Source organism: Rhinolophus sinicus, linkage group LG10 (assembly GCF_036562045.2).
Source record: "Rhinolophus sinicus isolate RSC01 linkage group LG10, ASM3656204v1, whole genome shotgun sequence".
NCBI classification, from domain to species: domain Eukaryota; kingdom Metazoa; phylum Chordata; class Mammalia; order Chiroptera; family Rhinolophidae; genus Rhinolophus; species Rhinolophus sinicus.
In genome coordinates, this window is record NC_133759.1 from 88,212,621 (window position 1) to 88,229,813 (window position 17,193).

The following is a 17,193-nucleotide window of genomic DNA, read 5'->3' on the forward strand; positions in this document are numbered from 1 at the left end:
AATACTTTCAGTTTTTCAAAGACACTACTCATACATGTGAAATCAAACCCTGGAAGTTAATTTCTTTTTAACAGTAAAGTCACATGCCAGATGCACAGGATAGTATTTCATAGACAAAAACCCTAGTTTGAAGGCCTGGTTTGACTTTTTTTTTTTTTAAGGAACAATTATCTTTTGCTTTCTGTGGCTTCAAAACGTCCTTCATGTTAACATTCCTAATAAACTGTCATATGAAATTGCCGTTTTTTTAAAGTCAACAGTCACAGAATAGCAGCAATTTCAAGTGGCTCAATCCAACATATCTACAAACTTCCTAGAAGACGAAGGAAATAATTTTTCCAGTTGTAATGGGATTACTGAAGGCCTTGAGGTAAAAAGAAACTTAATTCCATTTTCAACACATTTTCATTTCAACCAATAATAAGGGAGTGATGCCACACTCCCCAAAATTAAAAATTAAAGCATCTCTTTCTATCCCAAAACACATACAAGACAGACCAGCTCCAAATGAAACCCGAAGAGTGAAATTGTGTCTTGATGCCTGTACATTTCCAAGGAGGGCACCAAAAGTACTTTGACAGCGAGCGTGCTGAGGAAATCGCAGCTGTTGAAGTCACCTCCTGTGGTCTTGCCAAATGTTTGAAAGGGAATATGCCTGTGTCCGCTCGCGCGCTGGGGGCGGGGTGAGTGTCGTGGAGGTCGGGGTGCATGGGTGTAGGGTTTGGAGTACCTGGATGGGGCGCTCTGCTTGCCTCCAAGTGAGCGTTGGTGTGTTGTTTACTTCTTTCTCTGCGCGTGCCCATACCTTTGTGCTTCTGGGCGCTTCTGTTTGTTTCTGGCCCTATCTCTGTGTTGGACAGGGACGGCGCCTGTAGGTTTTGGTGCGCGCGCACGCGTGTGATTGTGGGTGCGCTGGACGGGTGTGTCTCAGTGTCGGTATAAGCCTCAGCATGTCTGTTGGGGTGCATGTGTGCCTGTCCATGCGTGTCTCCGTGGGCACTCGTCTCTGTTTCCGATTGTGGGGGAGTGCCCATGTACTGCCCTCCGTCCTGAGACCTCAGGCCACATAGGCGCCCAAGGCGGACAGGTAGCAGCCACAGAAGAGCCCAAAGTTCCAGGCTTGGCTGGTAAGCACGCCAGCCCCAGCTCCAGCCCTCCTGGGCCAGCCAGATGAGCCGGGAGGGGAGGTGGCCCGCCCCGGGAGCAGAGGGCTCCGCCCGGGCCAGCCCCAGGAGGGGCGGGAGAAGGGAGGAGAGGGGCGGGAAGGGGAGGGAGCCTCGCCCCTTTGGGGCTGCCCGTGTGCCATTGGCGGAAAGTTCCCGCACGTCACCGGGAAGGCAGTTCCTCTAAAGTCCTGTGCACATAACGGGCGGCGCGCACTCTGAGGCGGCTTCTCCAGATAGCAGGCTGGGATTGACAGGCACCTGGAGCCCAGAGCACCCCACAAGCTGAGTGCAGGACGCGCCCCTACCACACCCACCCCCAGGCCCCTGGATGAGGCTTCCAGACGTCCCCTCGCTGCCCGCAGCGCCCCGCCGAAGGTCCGCCCTCTGAGGCGCGGCCAGTGAGCCAACAGCCAGTGCGCTCACCTGCCAGCCTGCGCGCCATGGGACAACCCGGGAACCGCACCGTCTTCTTGCTGGCGCCCAACGGAAGCCATGCGCCGGACCAAGACGGCACGCAGGAGCGGAATGAGGCATGGGTGGTGGGCATGGGCATGCTCATGTCCCTCATCGTCTTGGCCATCGTGTTTGGAAACGTGCTGGTCATTACAGCCATCGCCAAGTTCGAGCGTCTGCAGACGGTCACCAACTACTTCATCACCTCCCTGGCCTGTGCGGACCTGGTCATGGGCCTGGCGGTGGTGCCTTTTGGGGCCAGCCATATCCTCATGAAAATGTGGACTTTTGGCAATTTCTGGTGTGAGTTTTGGACTTCCATTGACGTGTTGTGCGTCACGGCCAGCATTGAGACACTGTGCGTGATTGCAGTGGATCGCTACTTTGCCATCACGACACCCTTCAAATACCAGAGCTTGCTGACCAAGAATAAGGCCCGGATGGTCATTTTGATGGTGTGGGTTGTGTCAGGTCTTACCTCCTTCTTACCCATCCAGATGCACTGGTACCGGGCCACGCACCAAGAAGCCATGGAGTGCTATGCCAAGGAGACCTGCTGTGACTTCTTCACGAACCAAGCTTATGCCATTGCCTCTTCCATCGTGTCCTTCTACCTGCCCTTGGTGGTCATGGTCTTTGTCTACTCCAGGGTCTTCCGGGTGGCCAAAAGACAACTCCAGAAGATCGACAGATCTGAGGGCCGCTTCCATGCCCAAAACCTCAGCCAAGTGGAGCAGGATGGGAGGAGCGGGCACATACCTCGCAGGTCCTCCAAGTTCTACTTGAAGGAACACAAAGCCCTGAAGACTTTAGGCATCATCATGGGCACGTTCACGCTGTGCTGGCTGCCCTTCTTTATCGTCAACATCGTGCACGTGATCCAGGATAACCTTATCCCTAAGCAAGTTTACATCCTCCTAAACTGGGTGGGCTATGTCAACTCTGCTTTCAATCCCCTCATCTACTGCCGGAGCCCGGATTTCAGGATTGCCTTCCAGGAGCTTCTGTGCCTGCGCAGGTCTTCTTTGAAGGCCTATGGCAATGGCTGCTCCAACAGCCAGGACAGATCTGACTACACAGGGGAGCAGAGTGGATATCACCTGGGACAGGAGAAAGACCGCAAACTGCTGTGTGAGGATGCCCCAGGCAAGGCAGACTTTGTGAACCATCCAGGTACTGTGCCTAATGATAGCATTGATTCCCAAGGGAGGAACTGTAGTACAAATGACTCACTGCTCTAATGCAGTTTTTCTACTTTTTAAGGACCCCCCCAAAAAACACTACACAGACTATTTAATTATTGGAGTGTAATGCATTTAGAATAAAGTTGTATAGAGATGTGCAGAAGGAGGACATCCTTCTGCCTTTTTTTGTTTTTTTTTCTGTTTTGTTTTGTTTTGTTTTTTATTTTTCTAAGCTGTAAAAAAGAGAAAACGTATTTGAGTGATTGTTTCTTGTATAGTTTGGTTCCTCTTTGCATGGAACTTGCAAGTTGATGTCTGAAGGGCTTCGGTCCCAGAGGACCTGGGGCTGCTGTGTTTTGATGACTTTTCTGTGTATCTACCTCATTGGTCAAGTATTAGGGGTAATATATTGCTGCTGGTAATTTGTATCTGAAGGACAGCTTCCTTCCTGCACCCTTGGACTGGAGGACCCTGAGTCTCTCGTGGACCTTGCAGCTGTGAACATGGACTCTCCCCGCTCCTCTTATTTGCTGAAACAGGGTGTTGTAGGCAGGGATTTCAGGGGTAGCTTCAGTTGTTTTCCTGAGCAAAGTCTAAAGTTTACAGTAAATAAATTGTTTGACCATGACTTCATTGCACCTGTTTCTCCAAAACCCCTTGACTGGAGTGTGGTTGCCTCCCCCCCTGGAGACGGCAGGTAACTATTTGTAATAACTGCGCAGTGACTTAATGTGGCATGGCAGAGGAATGACACACTCTGATTGCTTAACCCTTTCATTTGCCTTTGAATCTGCGGCTGCCCACCTGTATCTCTCCTAATGCTAGGGCCCCTAAATCAGTTCTGCCTGCTCCCAGCCTAGCTTATCTCGCTGGTCTTATGGTGATTGTTCTGTGTTGTTACATCAGAAACACTGACTCATAGAAATGGAGTTACAAGCATCTGTTGTGTCCCTCCATGCACCCCTACCACCCACCTTCCAGTTCTGCTTGCTTATTAGCTGCTTACATTTATGTCTCTGCCATGTCTTCTAGTGGAGATCTTTGTGCTGCATCAGGGCTTGGCATCTGAGGGCTAAGGAAGGTGTCCGGGTGAAAAAGCTACTAAACATCACCCCATAATTCCAAGGGAAACTGAAAGGGCATTGGTCAGAGGGAGAAAAGCTGGAAAACACTTATCTGATGAACACCTCAGACCTAGACATACAGTTCTAGCTCTTTTCCTCCTTCTTTACTTCTGTCCTCCCCCCGACCCCGCCTTTGACTCCCATCACTTGAGTATACACCAAGATTTCTCAACCTCAGCATTATTATTTGGACCAGATAATTATCTGTGGTGGGGGGCTGCTCTGTACATTGTCAGATGTTCAACAGCATCCCTGGATTCTACCTATGAGATGCCAGTGGCACCCCTGAGTTGTGACAACCAAAAATGTCTCCAGACATTGCCAAATACCCCTTGAGGGGTGAAATCGCCTCTGATTGGGAGCCACAGGTACAATTCAAAAATCTAAACAGATTTTTAGATTCTGTGTAAGGTAAGCACTTTATTTTGCTATCTCAGACAGGGATTTTTCATGGTTCACTCAGTCGGTTAGTGACAGAGCTGGGACCTATGTTCTTTCCACTGCATCCTGCTACCTTCTGAGCTTAACTTTCCAGCTGCCCACATACTGACTGGGAGATGTGAATCGTTTGGGAGGGTTTATCAATGGAGGCCAGGCCTAGGCGCCATGACTGCCTGTTTGTGGAGAGACGATAATGCTGTTAAGAAGCGCATGAGGGAAAATCACAAAAGTAAACACATTTCTTCTCCCACCCCCTTTCTATTTTTGCCTGTGCGCCTGAGCCAGAGCTTGGCCCAGGTCTGACCGAGTGGATCGTCCTCCTTGGCAACGCCAGCCTGGAGATCAGCCTGCAGAGTTCATTGCCATTACTCGCTCATGAAGCTGACTCCACTTTTCTCTTCCCTGCTGTCCCAGCCAAGGTCCCCAACCAGAAAAGCATTGGCCTCTTCTGCTTCCTGTCAGCTCAGTGATGGGTGGCTGGTTGACCACTGAGCTCTCAGGAGAAAGTTAGGTGCCCATGATTTTGGAATGTGCCGTGGTGAAGAGTGTCTGCCATTCAGCACTTTCACTTTTTCTCCAAGGGCTTGCATATCTGTTATCATGTTCTTCTTCTCCTGCTCTGGGCCTCACACCCAAAGATATAGGCAGCTTCTCCAGCTAATCTTCAGACTCTTCGTAGCCTCACGGGATCTTGGACTTGGAAGAGCCCATAGAAAGCATTTGACATCAGAAGAGACCAAAAGCCTGTGAGGGGGGATGACCTACCCAAGGTAAGAAGCCAAGGATGTCAGTTCCTGTCATTCCAGGAACTGGTATATTCTCTCTACTACACACTCATTGAATTCTGCCCTTACCCTCAATTATGGAGGCTTTTCTCTGCGGCTGTCACAAAACAAATTCATTTCAGTGGATGTTTTTATTGCTTTGGGGTTCTTAACAGAAAATTCAAGCAATAAATAATCTGCTCTAGGGACGAGAGAAAGATGTGATCTTTTACCCAAAAGGATCCCCTAGGATGTCCTCAGCATTTAGGAAGCTGGGAGATTCCTTCACTCTTTATGACCCATCAGGAATTTCAAACCATTCCAGGTAGAAATTTCCCATAGTCTTATGTCAAAAAAAAAAAAAAAAGTTGAAAAGTTTCCTCATTTGTAAGTCCCATGGACAATAAATATTATTAATGCACAATGTTGTATGTGTACTCTTTTGGTTAGAAGAGCATCTGACATCATTGCAGTTAAAAGTTCAGCCATAAATGTTAGGTCAGATTCCTAGCTAACGGTCAGGTTAGCCATGTGCAGGGACCTTTAGGAAGACTTGAAGAACTTTGATCAGTTTTAAGTGTCTTGACAAGCAGGGACATTTCAGGTGTGTCTCCATCCCTTGCTTTCTATCTCCATTTGTTTTGCTTTGTTTCTTTTGCGGGGCAGGAATTTGTCGGTGTCCCTCTGTTCCTCTGTTTGCTGACAGGTTGATTACATAAGGTTTGGGTTGGCTTCCTCGTCATAAAGTTTTCTTTGCCTGGACAGCAAGTTCTCAGAGTCTGTCAAATGAGAACCTTATCCTGAGATGCAAGCTGACAAGTGTGCACAGGGGCAGGACAGGGTGGGTCTCCCCACCGAGATCATTGTTGGGGGAGGAATCTGGGGAAAAGGAGCTTGGACATAGGAACTATCATTACAGGATGCTTAGAATGTTGCTGAGGAACCTACTGCCAAAAGAAGCCTACACCAGAATCAGTTGAGGGATATTTATGGAGCACCTACTATGCGCAATATGAGAAAAATAGAGGCTTCAGTCTCTGCCTTCTGTAGCGTAATATTAATAATATTATGGACTCTTACTAAATGTTAGGAACTGTGCTAGGCACCTTTTAGGCCTATGTCATCTTGACTGTCTTATGATGTAGGTAACATAATTGTCCTCATCTGACAAATATGAAAACTGAGGCTCAGAAAAGTTAAGTAACTTCCCGAAGCCACACTTCCGGCTAGTTGCAAAGTCAGGACTAGAACCCAGGTTCCTGTGAGTCCAGCACCCATGGAGCCTAGCACACATGCAAACCAGGAAGCCGCACAAGGCAGCTTATAATCTGTGCCAGAACAAGTGTAAGAACTGGAAATGCAAACCTTGTTGAGAGAAGACGAAGATTGCTGTGGGCTGGGGCAAGGAGGAATGTTCCTTCGGAAGCATGTGACTGCAGGGTTGCTGGAGACGGACAGGAGCCAATCACTGAAATAACCTAGTTTGCCTCTCTGAGACGTTGCTGTGTCTTTTCATCAGAAAATCAATCCAAACTGAAAAGAGGATATGGAACCTTTAAAAAAGCCCAGGGTGAAGCAGAAACACAGCCTGCCTTATGTCCTGGCAAGTTCATTTTAGGTTCTAAAATTGAGAAGTTCTCCTACATTGAGCAGTTAGCTGAACCTCAGGGAAAATTTGGCAGGCCTGGGTGGCCCTATCGGTGTGTTGTCCATTTTGAGGTAGCATTCTACGTAAGGGAGCTGATCTTCCGACAGCAGAGAGCAAGGCAGGGCAATACTCTGAATGAGACTTTTCATGGACAGCACAATATCCACTAAATCTAACTCTGTACTGATCCCCACTTCACTGACAGTGCAAATAAAATGCGAAAGAGGAATTTTTGAAATACCTAAGAGAACAAACTTCCCAAGTACTTTCAAGAACTTGAGAAACACTGGATCTGATGAATAATAGGAGGCAGGGTGAGGCAAAAAGAGGCCCGGATCTGTAAAATAATGGGCCCAGTACAGGTGGTCTCTATACTCTGCTCAGCTCTGCATAGAGGCTAATTCAAGACAGCAGTTTATATTTCTAATTCAGGTTGATGACATGGGTCATAAAAACCATGATTGAATATCCTAGCGATGGTCGGCTTGCAGCAGAGAATGTGAAGAAGGACTATTTAGTGTACGATAACTGCCTTCAAATATTTAAGAACCACTGGAGGGAGAGGAGTTTCATATGAAACTTATCAGTTTCATATGAAAACCAGAGGGCAAGCAGAACTTCATAGGAAGGTAGATTCCAGTTCAGGTGAAGGACGGACTTTTCTAAGAGTCAAATAGGTTATCTATCAGAATAGTGAGCTTCCTGCCATTAGGAGCATTCAAGAGAAGCTTAAATGAAGGTCTGTGTGGGGTGAAGCACATGGGATTCTTATACTGAGCAGGAGCTGGACTGAGCTCCTTCCAAATCTGTGATTCTATGTCCTTGAAAACAACAGACCTGAATGCTTTGAAAAGATCGTTCCCTAACTCCAGCTAGCCTTCTCCCCAAATCCTCTGGATTTTAAAGGTTTCGCTGCATTCCTAAACAGGAAAACCTCCAGGGGAAATCAGGATCTCAACAGTCCTTGGCTGTGGTGGAAATCCAGAAATAGAGCAATAAGGTTAAGCAGTTTTCCAAACTATTAGGTCTTTTCATCAGCTGCTCTTCCCATGCCTTTTGCAAATGACCTACTAACTCCCAGAGAGAGAATAATGAGAGCTGCACAGTCCTCTCTGCAAAGGCGATTACATCGTTCCCCACCCTTGGAATCATTGGATTTCCTGTGGTCCTTCCGTCACCCTCACAGGCGTGGAAGGAAGGGAGGCAGGTCTTTGGCCAGCACGGAGCACTTCAGAGCCCTCTGGCCCAAGATCCTGGAGACCTGGGGTCTGGCATCGCCCATTCACTAACTGGCTGGGCAACCTCCGACAGGTCACTTTGCTTCTCTAGATCTGTTTCATCATCTCTAATGAGAAAGAGTTTAGTTTACATGAGTCCTGTGTTCCCTTCTTTCTCTAAAATTCTGTAAGATTTCAGGAAGTCTTCAGTGAGGTACATCTGGCTCCAGTGCTTTTATTTTAAAAGCACATTTTTGCTTCCTATAAAGGTGGTAGAACTCATTGTAGAACATTTAAAAATATTTGAAAGCGCACAATGAGATAAATCACCCGTAACGTTACCAGCCTGAGATAGCCATTGTTATCTGGGAGGCACATGCTCCCAGGCTTTGTCCTAAGTATGGCCATCTAATTGTGTAAAAATACATTTTTAAATGAAAATGGAATTTGATTATTCATAAAATTTTAGACTCACTGCTAAAACTTTTTCAAATGCTTCCTTGAATATATTTTATGTGTAATATGATCCAGATATCATAATTTCTACTGGTCTATTGGCCTAGCAATGTACAATGGTCAGCAGTTTTCAAATTTTATGGGGTACAAAAGAGGCATCAGCCCAGAGCCTCTGGATTGGGACATGTGAGCTGGGCTAAGAATCTGCATTTTAGCATGTTTGCCAGGTTTTTCCAATATGGGTGGTCCATGGACCACATTTTTAGGGACAAGGTTACAGAGATACATTTTGTAAATTAAACAGAATGTGCTGTTCCCCCCAACCCCACCCCTTGCTAGAGATGAAAATGTGTTTCTATACTTGTGTCTTTGAAAGCATGCTCTCTGCACCTGGGCTCTGATCTGATTTCAAAACACGGGAAACTCACCACGGAACTCCCAGGGCAGGGTTTTTTTCTGCCTTGTTAAATGCCACTGCCCTAGTTTGTGGACTTGTGTTAAAATAAGTCTATTCAAGTTATATAGTGACCGACACCTACCATTTGAAAAGTGTACCAGCAGGTTTCTGTTCCACAGAGCACCTGTTGCGATAACAATGGCTAATGATTATATTTGTCCCCATTTGATAAATAAGAAAACTGAAATGTGCGGGGGGTTAACTAAGTAGCTGAAGATCCCATAACCCATTGGAGGAAATGGGACATTTTTAATGGGTACATTCTGTTTATTCTCCAGAGATTTTTATTTATTTATTTATTTATTTATTTAATTTATTTTTGGAGAGGCCTGATTAATTTCTGAGCCTTGGAAATAAGGGTCAAGCCCCTGCCATTTAGGTAGGTTGTGGCTAAGCATAAACTAGGAAAGCAGGTTGCGCTGAGACCCGCAGCACACTGTCCTTTACCACTTTTCAGCGCGATGGGAGTGAGCTGCCCCTGCCAGGCAGGATGCCGATACAGGCACCTGGGAACAGTACACTGGTTTGCACTGAGTCAAATCACTACTTTTGGGTCAGGAAGCCCTTGACATCTGCACATGGGGTGCTCTTCCCGTTTCTCTGCCCCGGTCTGTGTCAGTATCTGAGGTTTCACATTAGAGAATATCAGGGTGGGATGGACATTGAGTGAACCCATCGCCTCCTCAATTCAGTGACCTGGAAACCCAGGCTGAGTCAGGTGGGGTCAGCCATAAGGGTGAGGGGGGGACAATCTCTCCTGGCTTGTTTTGTTATTATTTTTCTAGTGCTACGAGGATGGGAGTTTCTGAATGTGTTCATTTTTCCAGGAAGAGAAAACAGTTTTTAAAATCACAATAACAACAGCCATGAGAAGGCGAAAGGGGAGTCCTAGGGAACTCCTGTTTTCTTTTCAACCACACCACAACCAACTTTGCAGCCCCAGGCCTTGGATCCAAAAGCCAGAGCTGCCTTTTCTGGGGAGTTTCTTTCATTATCCCAGTTCTGGCTCTATTTTACTGCCTAGTTTTTCTCTTTACAGAAAGCCTATTAGATGTTTCTAAATATCACAGACAACCCTGACAATCTGTTGGTGGATGGTTTTGTTTTGCTTTGTTTTGTTTTGTTTTGTTTTGTTTTGTTTTGTTTTGTTTTGTTTTGTTTGAGAGGTACTCACTGTTCTTGTGATATGTACTGTACCAATAAGCCTGTTCTCACATACACTCAGCCTCCCTGTCTTGTTTCAGTTCCCACAGTCTCTCTATATAAATTCAAATACTCACCTAGCTTCCTCAGCCTAAAAGAACCTAGGGTCAACCTCAAGGGCCTAGTGGCCAGCCCTAGAAATCTCTTTCTATAGGATTGTGGAAGGGTCAGCGGTGCCAGTTTTGGTGTGAGTTTCCTGGCATTATTTTATTTTATTTTATTGCAGTGGGTCCCAAACCCTACAGAGCCCCAAAATGATTTGCAGGAACTTCTCAGACAATACACCTTCCACCCCCCACCCCTGCCGCCCCCAAGATTCTGATCTAACAAGGCTATGGTGGAGGGCCAGTAATCTGTTTTGCCACAACTTCCTCCACGGGACCGCGAAACAGATGCTCTGAGGATCAAAATCTGGGGACCTAGAGATCACACTGTCTTCCCCTTTCCACCCTTCCCCACTCAAGGGCACACAATGTAGGCATGTAAAAAATAATCCCGTGCAGCTCTACGCATTTACAAAAATAATCATTCTCTCAAATAAACCGAATCCTATTTTCCTGTGTTATCAAGTAAAACAATATAGATTAACAAAAAAACAATTTATAAATAAAACATGACTATAAAAGAGGAAGGTGATAATCAACTGCTTTAGGCTAATAGACACTTAACTTAAAGTGTGTGTGGTGACAACAGGGCATCTCCACAGTCATTCCCCCAATAGAATCATTGTCACCTGGTCCCAAGATGGGGCAGTAACAGCACAGGAAGAAAAGGGAATTTTAGCTCCAGTGATAGGATGTTGCTCCTTCATCCTAGACACTCTGCCTTCGTTAAGTCAAATCCTACTAAGGACTCTATGAATCAATTTGCCTAATGTACATAAGCCTCCTACTTAGAAATCTGAAGGGGGACCCACCCAGCTCCAGCTACAGAGAAGAGTATGACTCATACATATACCTACACCTCTGTAGACACACACACTCACATAAACACACACACACACACACTTTGACACTGATGCCAACACTTGTAGCCACACAGATACACACATGCGTTTTCAGATACCTGTTCACATCTGTGCTCTTTTGTGTATATCCCCATGTACACACATAGAGGATACAGACATACTCCAGCCTAAATGTTCTCCCGTGGATAAGTACACACACAGGGGCTCCTAAGCGTTCTTCTGTGTGCTTTAGAGCAGTAAACATGTTCTTCCAGCGGTCACAGTGCCACTGCTACCCCAGTGCTACCGACAGACTGTCTGGTTCATATGCTAACCCCTCCTGCTAGGTAAGTATACACACCCTTGATTATTCAATACTTGTCTAGTGTAGTCTTATGTGCCAGAACCTACTAGGTGCTGAAGATCACTGGGTGAACACAAACAGTTTACCTTTGCCTTTACTGAGTCTGTGTGTAAGGGGAGGGTGTGTTTTATAAAATACACGCAAATACAAAACTGCAACTGTGGTCGGTGCTACGAAGGAGATGCAGGGTGATTTGAGGAAATCTGACCAATAGGGAGAGCTCAGGACACATTCCCCCAAAGACGTAAGTCGGGTTTCAGCTGAGAGCTCAAGGATGGCTAGATAATTTCTAGAAAAAAGAGAGGAGGGAAGAACATGCCACTTAGGGAGAAAAGCATGTGCAAATGTCCTGTACTGACAGGGAACCTTGTGCATACAAAGGACTAAACAAAGGTCAGTGTAGCTGGTGTGCAGAGAGGGGGAGCTTAGCAGAGTGCAGGATGGGCCTGCAAGAGGCACACAGGGGCCACGCGTGAAGGGCTTTCCAGGCCTTATTAAGGATTTGAGCCTTTTTCTTAAGAGCATTTAGAAGCCATTGATATGTTTATAGCAGAGACCAGATTTGCATTTTGAGACTATCTCTGAAGATAGGCCTACTCATACAAAAGCATAGATAAGTGTGCATCTCTGGGTTCATAAGTGCACTTGTGTGTGTTTTCTTGGAAATGCATATTTGCATGTAAATACTCTCTTACAAATGCTGCCTCTGTGAACACACCCGTATGTATTTATATGCATGGTATATATAATCCCAGTGGGTGCTGGGAGACACCCTCTTTCCCCGGGTACCATCAAGACTAAGCCAGACTTTGGAGAGGGACTAGAAAAGTGGTGTTATCAGAGCTGAACCCTCTGACTTTAGAGCTTTGGGCTTTGAGGCTTGGTCTCATGCATGTGCCTGCAGCTTTGCTCCCCATTCTCTTGGCTCCGAGCACCCAGTGACAAGGTGGGGTTTCTTCCAGAACACGCTCATTGACTATTCTTGGCCCAGGCAAGGAGGGGAGGATGGGCAGGTCGGGTTGCATAAAGATTGCCTTGTGCCTTCCCAGAGTTGTAAGCAGAGCCTCTGCCCAGCTCCAAGCCTGGAGTGCTCTTTGCATAGAGTTGGCAATGCTGAGAAATAAACATAAGGATGGGAAGTCAGAAGTCTGCAGGTCCTGGTGGGGACTGTGGTGGCACCCGAGGTAGTACGTTCCATAAGTAACCACTGCGGGAATTATGACAGTGGAGGAAGAAACAGACCGAGCCCGGCAGGAAAACCTTTCCAAGGCAAGATGTCTGACTCTGTCCCTACTGCCTTGGCACCATAAACTCATGTACACACAAATTTACACATTAACAAATTTTCCCCCAGCGAGTGCAGCATCTCACAACAGAGGAAGTAGCAAGTAATTTATCAGCCACAACACCCTGCATTATTTTCCCTCCATTGAACTCGAGCTACATTTGTGTACATTTTGCTCCTGTTTACCACAAAAGCAGCAAGGCCCTTGCCCAGAGCCAGCAACAGACTCCAGGGAGACCAATAGGAACATTCATGCAGAATTAAAGACTCACCTATAGCCTTATATCGCAGGCCCATAAAGATGTTCCCAAGTGATGTTTTCAGAGTCGAAAGACTCCTGCTCACTGAGATTTTATGTTTTCAGATGTGGGCTTGGAAAATGTTTTCTTCCATAATTAAAGGGAATTGCATAATGTAATTTGAAGCTCTTTTTATTTTGCTTCAGGCTGTGTAAGGAACATCCTTCTTTTCTCCCAGTTGGGTGCTCTTTTATGCTCTCCTGGCAGGAAGCTACTAGATACATCTAGTGCTGGAGACCATAGTACTGGGCTAAGGGGACGCTGTGTCGCAACAGTTCTCACATTGATTGAGCACTTGGCAGTTCGCAGGGCTTTTATATCTGCCGTCTTATCTAAGCCTCACAACTCTTGGGTCAGCATGGTTGTTCCTATTTCACAGATAAAAAGACTGAGGTTAAAAGGTTTGCCCAAGGGCCTGGAGCTAACACATGGCAGGGTTGGGACTTGAACTTAGCTCTTCATACTCATCCGCAGGAAACAACTCAAGTTTGACAACACTTTGCTCCCTGCCTGAGACTCAGGGCTCTTTTCACTGTGTTTTTCTGCTTTCTGCTGTATTTTATCTTATAAATCCATGGTTAACCCTCCCCAACACTGAAACCACAGCTGCCGAGCTTCAGATAAGTGATGACCTGCTCCAGGGACAGTCCCCAGGATGATTTCAATACTGACAAGCCCCAAACCTGAGTGAGCTCATGCTGGGAGTGGGCAGTGCCCAGTTCTATGTACTGTGGCAAAAACTCCAGGCCTTTCGGGTTCCGCATGCCAGACATCAAATGCACGTTCACCAAATCAAAGCTATGGGATGATGTGTCCTGCTTCCTATACCTGTCCTGCTGGCAGCTCAGGGCTCTACTGAGGCTGTCCTTGTTCACTTTGCCTAATTCCTCTTGGATCCGGATGTTTCTGTGGGAAGACCCAGGGTGATTTGCCCCAATCCCACACCCACTGGGCACAGGCCAGCCGGCTTTGGAGGGCCAAGTTCCACACCTCGATAAAAACTGCAGGCTCCAAGAAGTAGTTCAACTTCTTAAAAACGGCTTGTGTTTGGTTGAAATGTTTTATTTTAGTCATAGCAATTAGATGTTCTTGTTTTGCACACACATCCTCCAACAGAATTGGCTTCAGCACAGGTGAACAGAATTTCACGGGTCTGGGAAAGCTTGGGGTGGATGACAATCCCAACCGCGAGGAAATCTCCCATTAGCAATCTCTTCTCCTCGGAGTGTTAGCTTATTTGGTTTACTTTCCAAGCAATGTGTGACTGATTCATTCATTCATTTATTCAAAATATGTTTGAACACTTACTTATGCCAGAACCTGTGCTAACGATTGGGGAATACAACTGACCAATGTAGCCATGGTTGGTCCCTATTTTTCAGTTTCGTATGGTTTAATAGAGAAGACAGACAATGAAAATAAAATTATAAATGATATTTGGATCAAGCTCCCTAACACTAACACCAGAGAAACTTAAATATAATTATGAACAGGGGTGAGGGATGGAAAATTGGCTTCTGGATTTTGCCAGTAGATTCAGAAAGATATCTGGTATCTGTTAACCTCAGACTGGCCACCGACCATTCATAAAAATATTACCATTTTCCTTTTAAAAATGTCACACGGAAAAGCAGAGTTGATGGTGGCTCTGAAGGATATCAATTGTCTCAGTCATGGTCCACCTCTGGGACACTGTGTCCATTTCTGAGGGTCACATTTTTCAAGGAAAGGAGGACATTTAGGGGGCTTCTAGGTTTGCCAGACTTAGCAAACAAAAATACAGGACATCCCATTAAATTTGAATTTCAGATAAGCAATGAATTCTTTTTTTCATAGAAGTATGTTCCAAATATTGCATGGAAGACACTTATACAAAAAAAAAAAAAAAAAAAGAAAGAAAGAAAGAAAGAAAGAAAGAAAAAAAAAGACTGTTTATCTGAAATTCAAAGTTAACTGGGCATCCTATATTTTAATCTGACAGCCCTCCTAGAGAACAAGGAGATAATAAAGAAACCCAACATTTTGTCTCAAAATGAATAGTTGAAGGAGCCTGGCTTTTTAGGTTGGAGACGATACCGAGAGTAAGAACATAGATTTGTGTAGGGAAGCATTTTCCAAACAGTATTTCTAATAGTATATATGCGAAGTAGTAAAACATACACTGGAAGAAAAAATAGTTTTGAGTTCAAAAATTTGGGAGGTCAAAAGTTTGGGAAACGTTGCCTGCCCAGGATTCTCCTCCTGGAGCTGGCACTCTGCAGCAGCTGGGTAACAGTTCTGAACAGTCTGGCAGGAAACATACCTGGTTGACCTTGTTTAACCTAGCATGCCCACAGAAGGCTATTTTTGTGCCTTTGTCTGTTTGTTTTGATATGTTTGTTTTATAGAGGACACCTATTTAGCATCATGCAAACTTTCTACTCTGCTCAGCACACTTTGAGGAGCACACATAAAAAATGAAAGTTGTCTTCAAATTATCCCAAATACACCTGGGTAGGGAGCAAGCGGATTTCATCTTTGCAAACCAAAGGGCAGATCTGGACTCAATGCATGGACATATCTGGGAGACAGACTAAGACTAGAACTTGCTAATAATTACAATAGTCTGAAAGGTAATCAGCTTCCTGTTCCTGGAGACATTAAAGCAGAAATGAAATGCCATCAGGGACACTAGAGGAAATTCTTATTCTGTGTAGGAAGTTCCCAGGGTCTGCTCTGAAAGTGTGTTCACATAAAACACAGAGGGGGCCTCCATCAGCTAACCTCCTTTAAACTATCCCCCAAGTTCTATATCCTTTCTGCAGTCGGAGTCAATCCCTTTTGGATCCACTCTCACTGTGTTCCCTTCACATCTGTGGGTCAAACCCCTCAAGGAGATCAGTCCTCACAAGTGAGTGATCTTTGCTCTGCTATGAGCCCCTTCACAGCTTCTCCGGGTCTTATCTGTCAGGAACCCATCCTGAGCTTCTGGGAGGGGCTTATAAAACTGAGATGTAATGTGGCACTCACAGCAGAGCTGAGCAGCCCAGAAGAGGGTGGGATCCTGTGAATCCTAGCCCCATACCACCCTGGGACTGTGGGCCTGCCTCGTGCACTGCCCATGGTGTAGTACAAATCACCACATATAGGAGGTGCTTGGCGTCATAGAAACCAACAGAGGGTCAAATCCCAACTCTGCCCCTTCCCGAGTCTATGACCTAAAGAAATTGCTTAGCCTCTTCAAGCTGTGTTTCCCCTCTGTGAAAAAAAAAAATATATGGAACTAATGATACTGCAGTATAGTATTATGAAAATCAAAAGAGATGAAAAGTAAAACACCCAGCAGTGTCGAGTACATAGTGGACATTTCAGTTAATGTTTATGTAATGGATGGTTGTGATTGATCCCATGATGGTGAAAACTGTCAAAGAAGTTAAAGGACTTCCTCAGAAATGCACTAATAATCAGTGTGCCAAGCTGCCAGCCCCAGACAAAGTAATATGCTAGAAATTGCCTACAACCTTTACCACCTTCCTTTGAGAATCTGCTTGAGAAGAGAAGGTAAGGCGTGTGTGTTAAAGAACACAGCTCTCCTTCCTGCAGTCCAGAAACAGCACTGGACCTGGGGGCAGGTTGCCTTGGTTCCTGCTTTAAGTGACTCTTCAACCTGGTCCATTCTGGATTCCAGTCCTCCTCTGTGAGATAAAGGGGTTGGACTAAGGTTGATTCTAGATTCCACAAGCTGTGCCTTTGAATTCAGGGGCAGTGAACACAGATGTTTAAGTAATACTAATGGCCTATGGTACTTGATGAAAAAAGACCTTGTCAAACTAAAGCTGTGTGTGTGTGTGTGTGTGTGTGTGGACATGGCAGCATGCACTATACACAAGGTGCTTTGACATCATGTGAGTTGTCCCCTGCTCGTGTGCCTGACTGTAGGTTTGGCAAATAAAGGGTCAGATCCAGAATTAGTTGTGAAGACTGACTTCTGAATGAGGAGAGCTGGGTTCGAGTCCAGTTCTGACTCTACAGGCCAAGCTTGTTTTCTATCACCAGGGACGCTCCCCTCTATCCCCATCTTTCACGTGAGGGGTTTGGTCCCAGGATCTCCAAACTCTGTGTCTCTTGGGAAAATGTCTCTGATCTATTTTCGCTTGGATTCGCATGCTCTCCGCAAGGATTATCGTCTGGCTGACTCAAATTGTGC

The 17,193-nt window shown here is 45.8% G+C and overlaps 1 protein-coding gene and 1 long non-coding RNA gene across 2 annotated transcripts in view; one reads left to right on the plus strand and one right to left on the minus strand.

Moving 5' to 3' along the window:
- LOC141567289 (uncharacterized) overlaps nucleotides 1–13,071 on the minus strand; it is a 116,644-nt gene extending 103,573 nt beyond the window's left edge. The window contains exon 1 of the long non-coding RNA XR_012489818.1: nucleotides 12,981–13,071. This is a non-coding gene — a long non-coding RNA (uncharacterized LOC141567289). The remainder of the gene's footprint in view (nucleotides 1–12,980) is intronic.
- Nucleotides 1,307–3,431, plus strand: ADRB2 (adrenoceptor beta 2). The gene has a single exon (XM_019734409.2). The coding sequence runs from the start codon at nucleotides 1,607–1,609 to the stop codon at nucleotides 2,858–2,860; it is 1,254 nt and encodes a 417-aa protein (XP_019589968.1). The 5' UTR covers nucleotides 1,307–1,606; the 3' UTR covers nucleotides 2,861–3,431.
- Nucleotides 13,072–17,193: the final 4,122 nt, after the last annotated feature.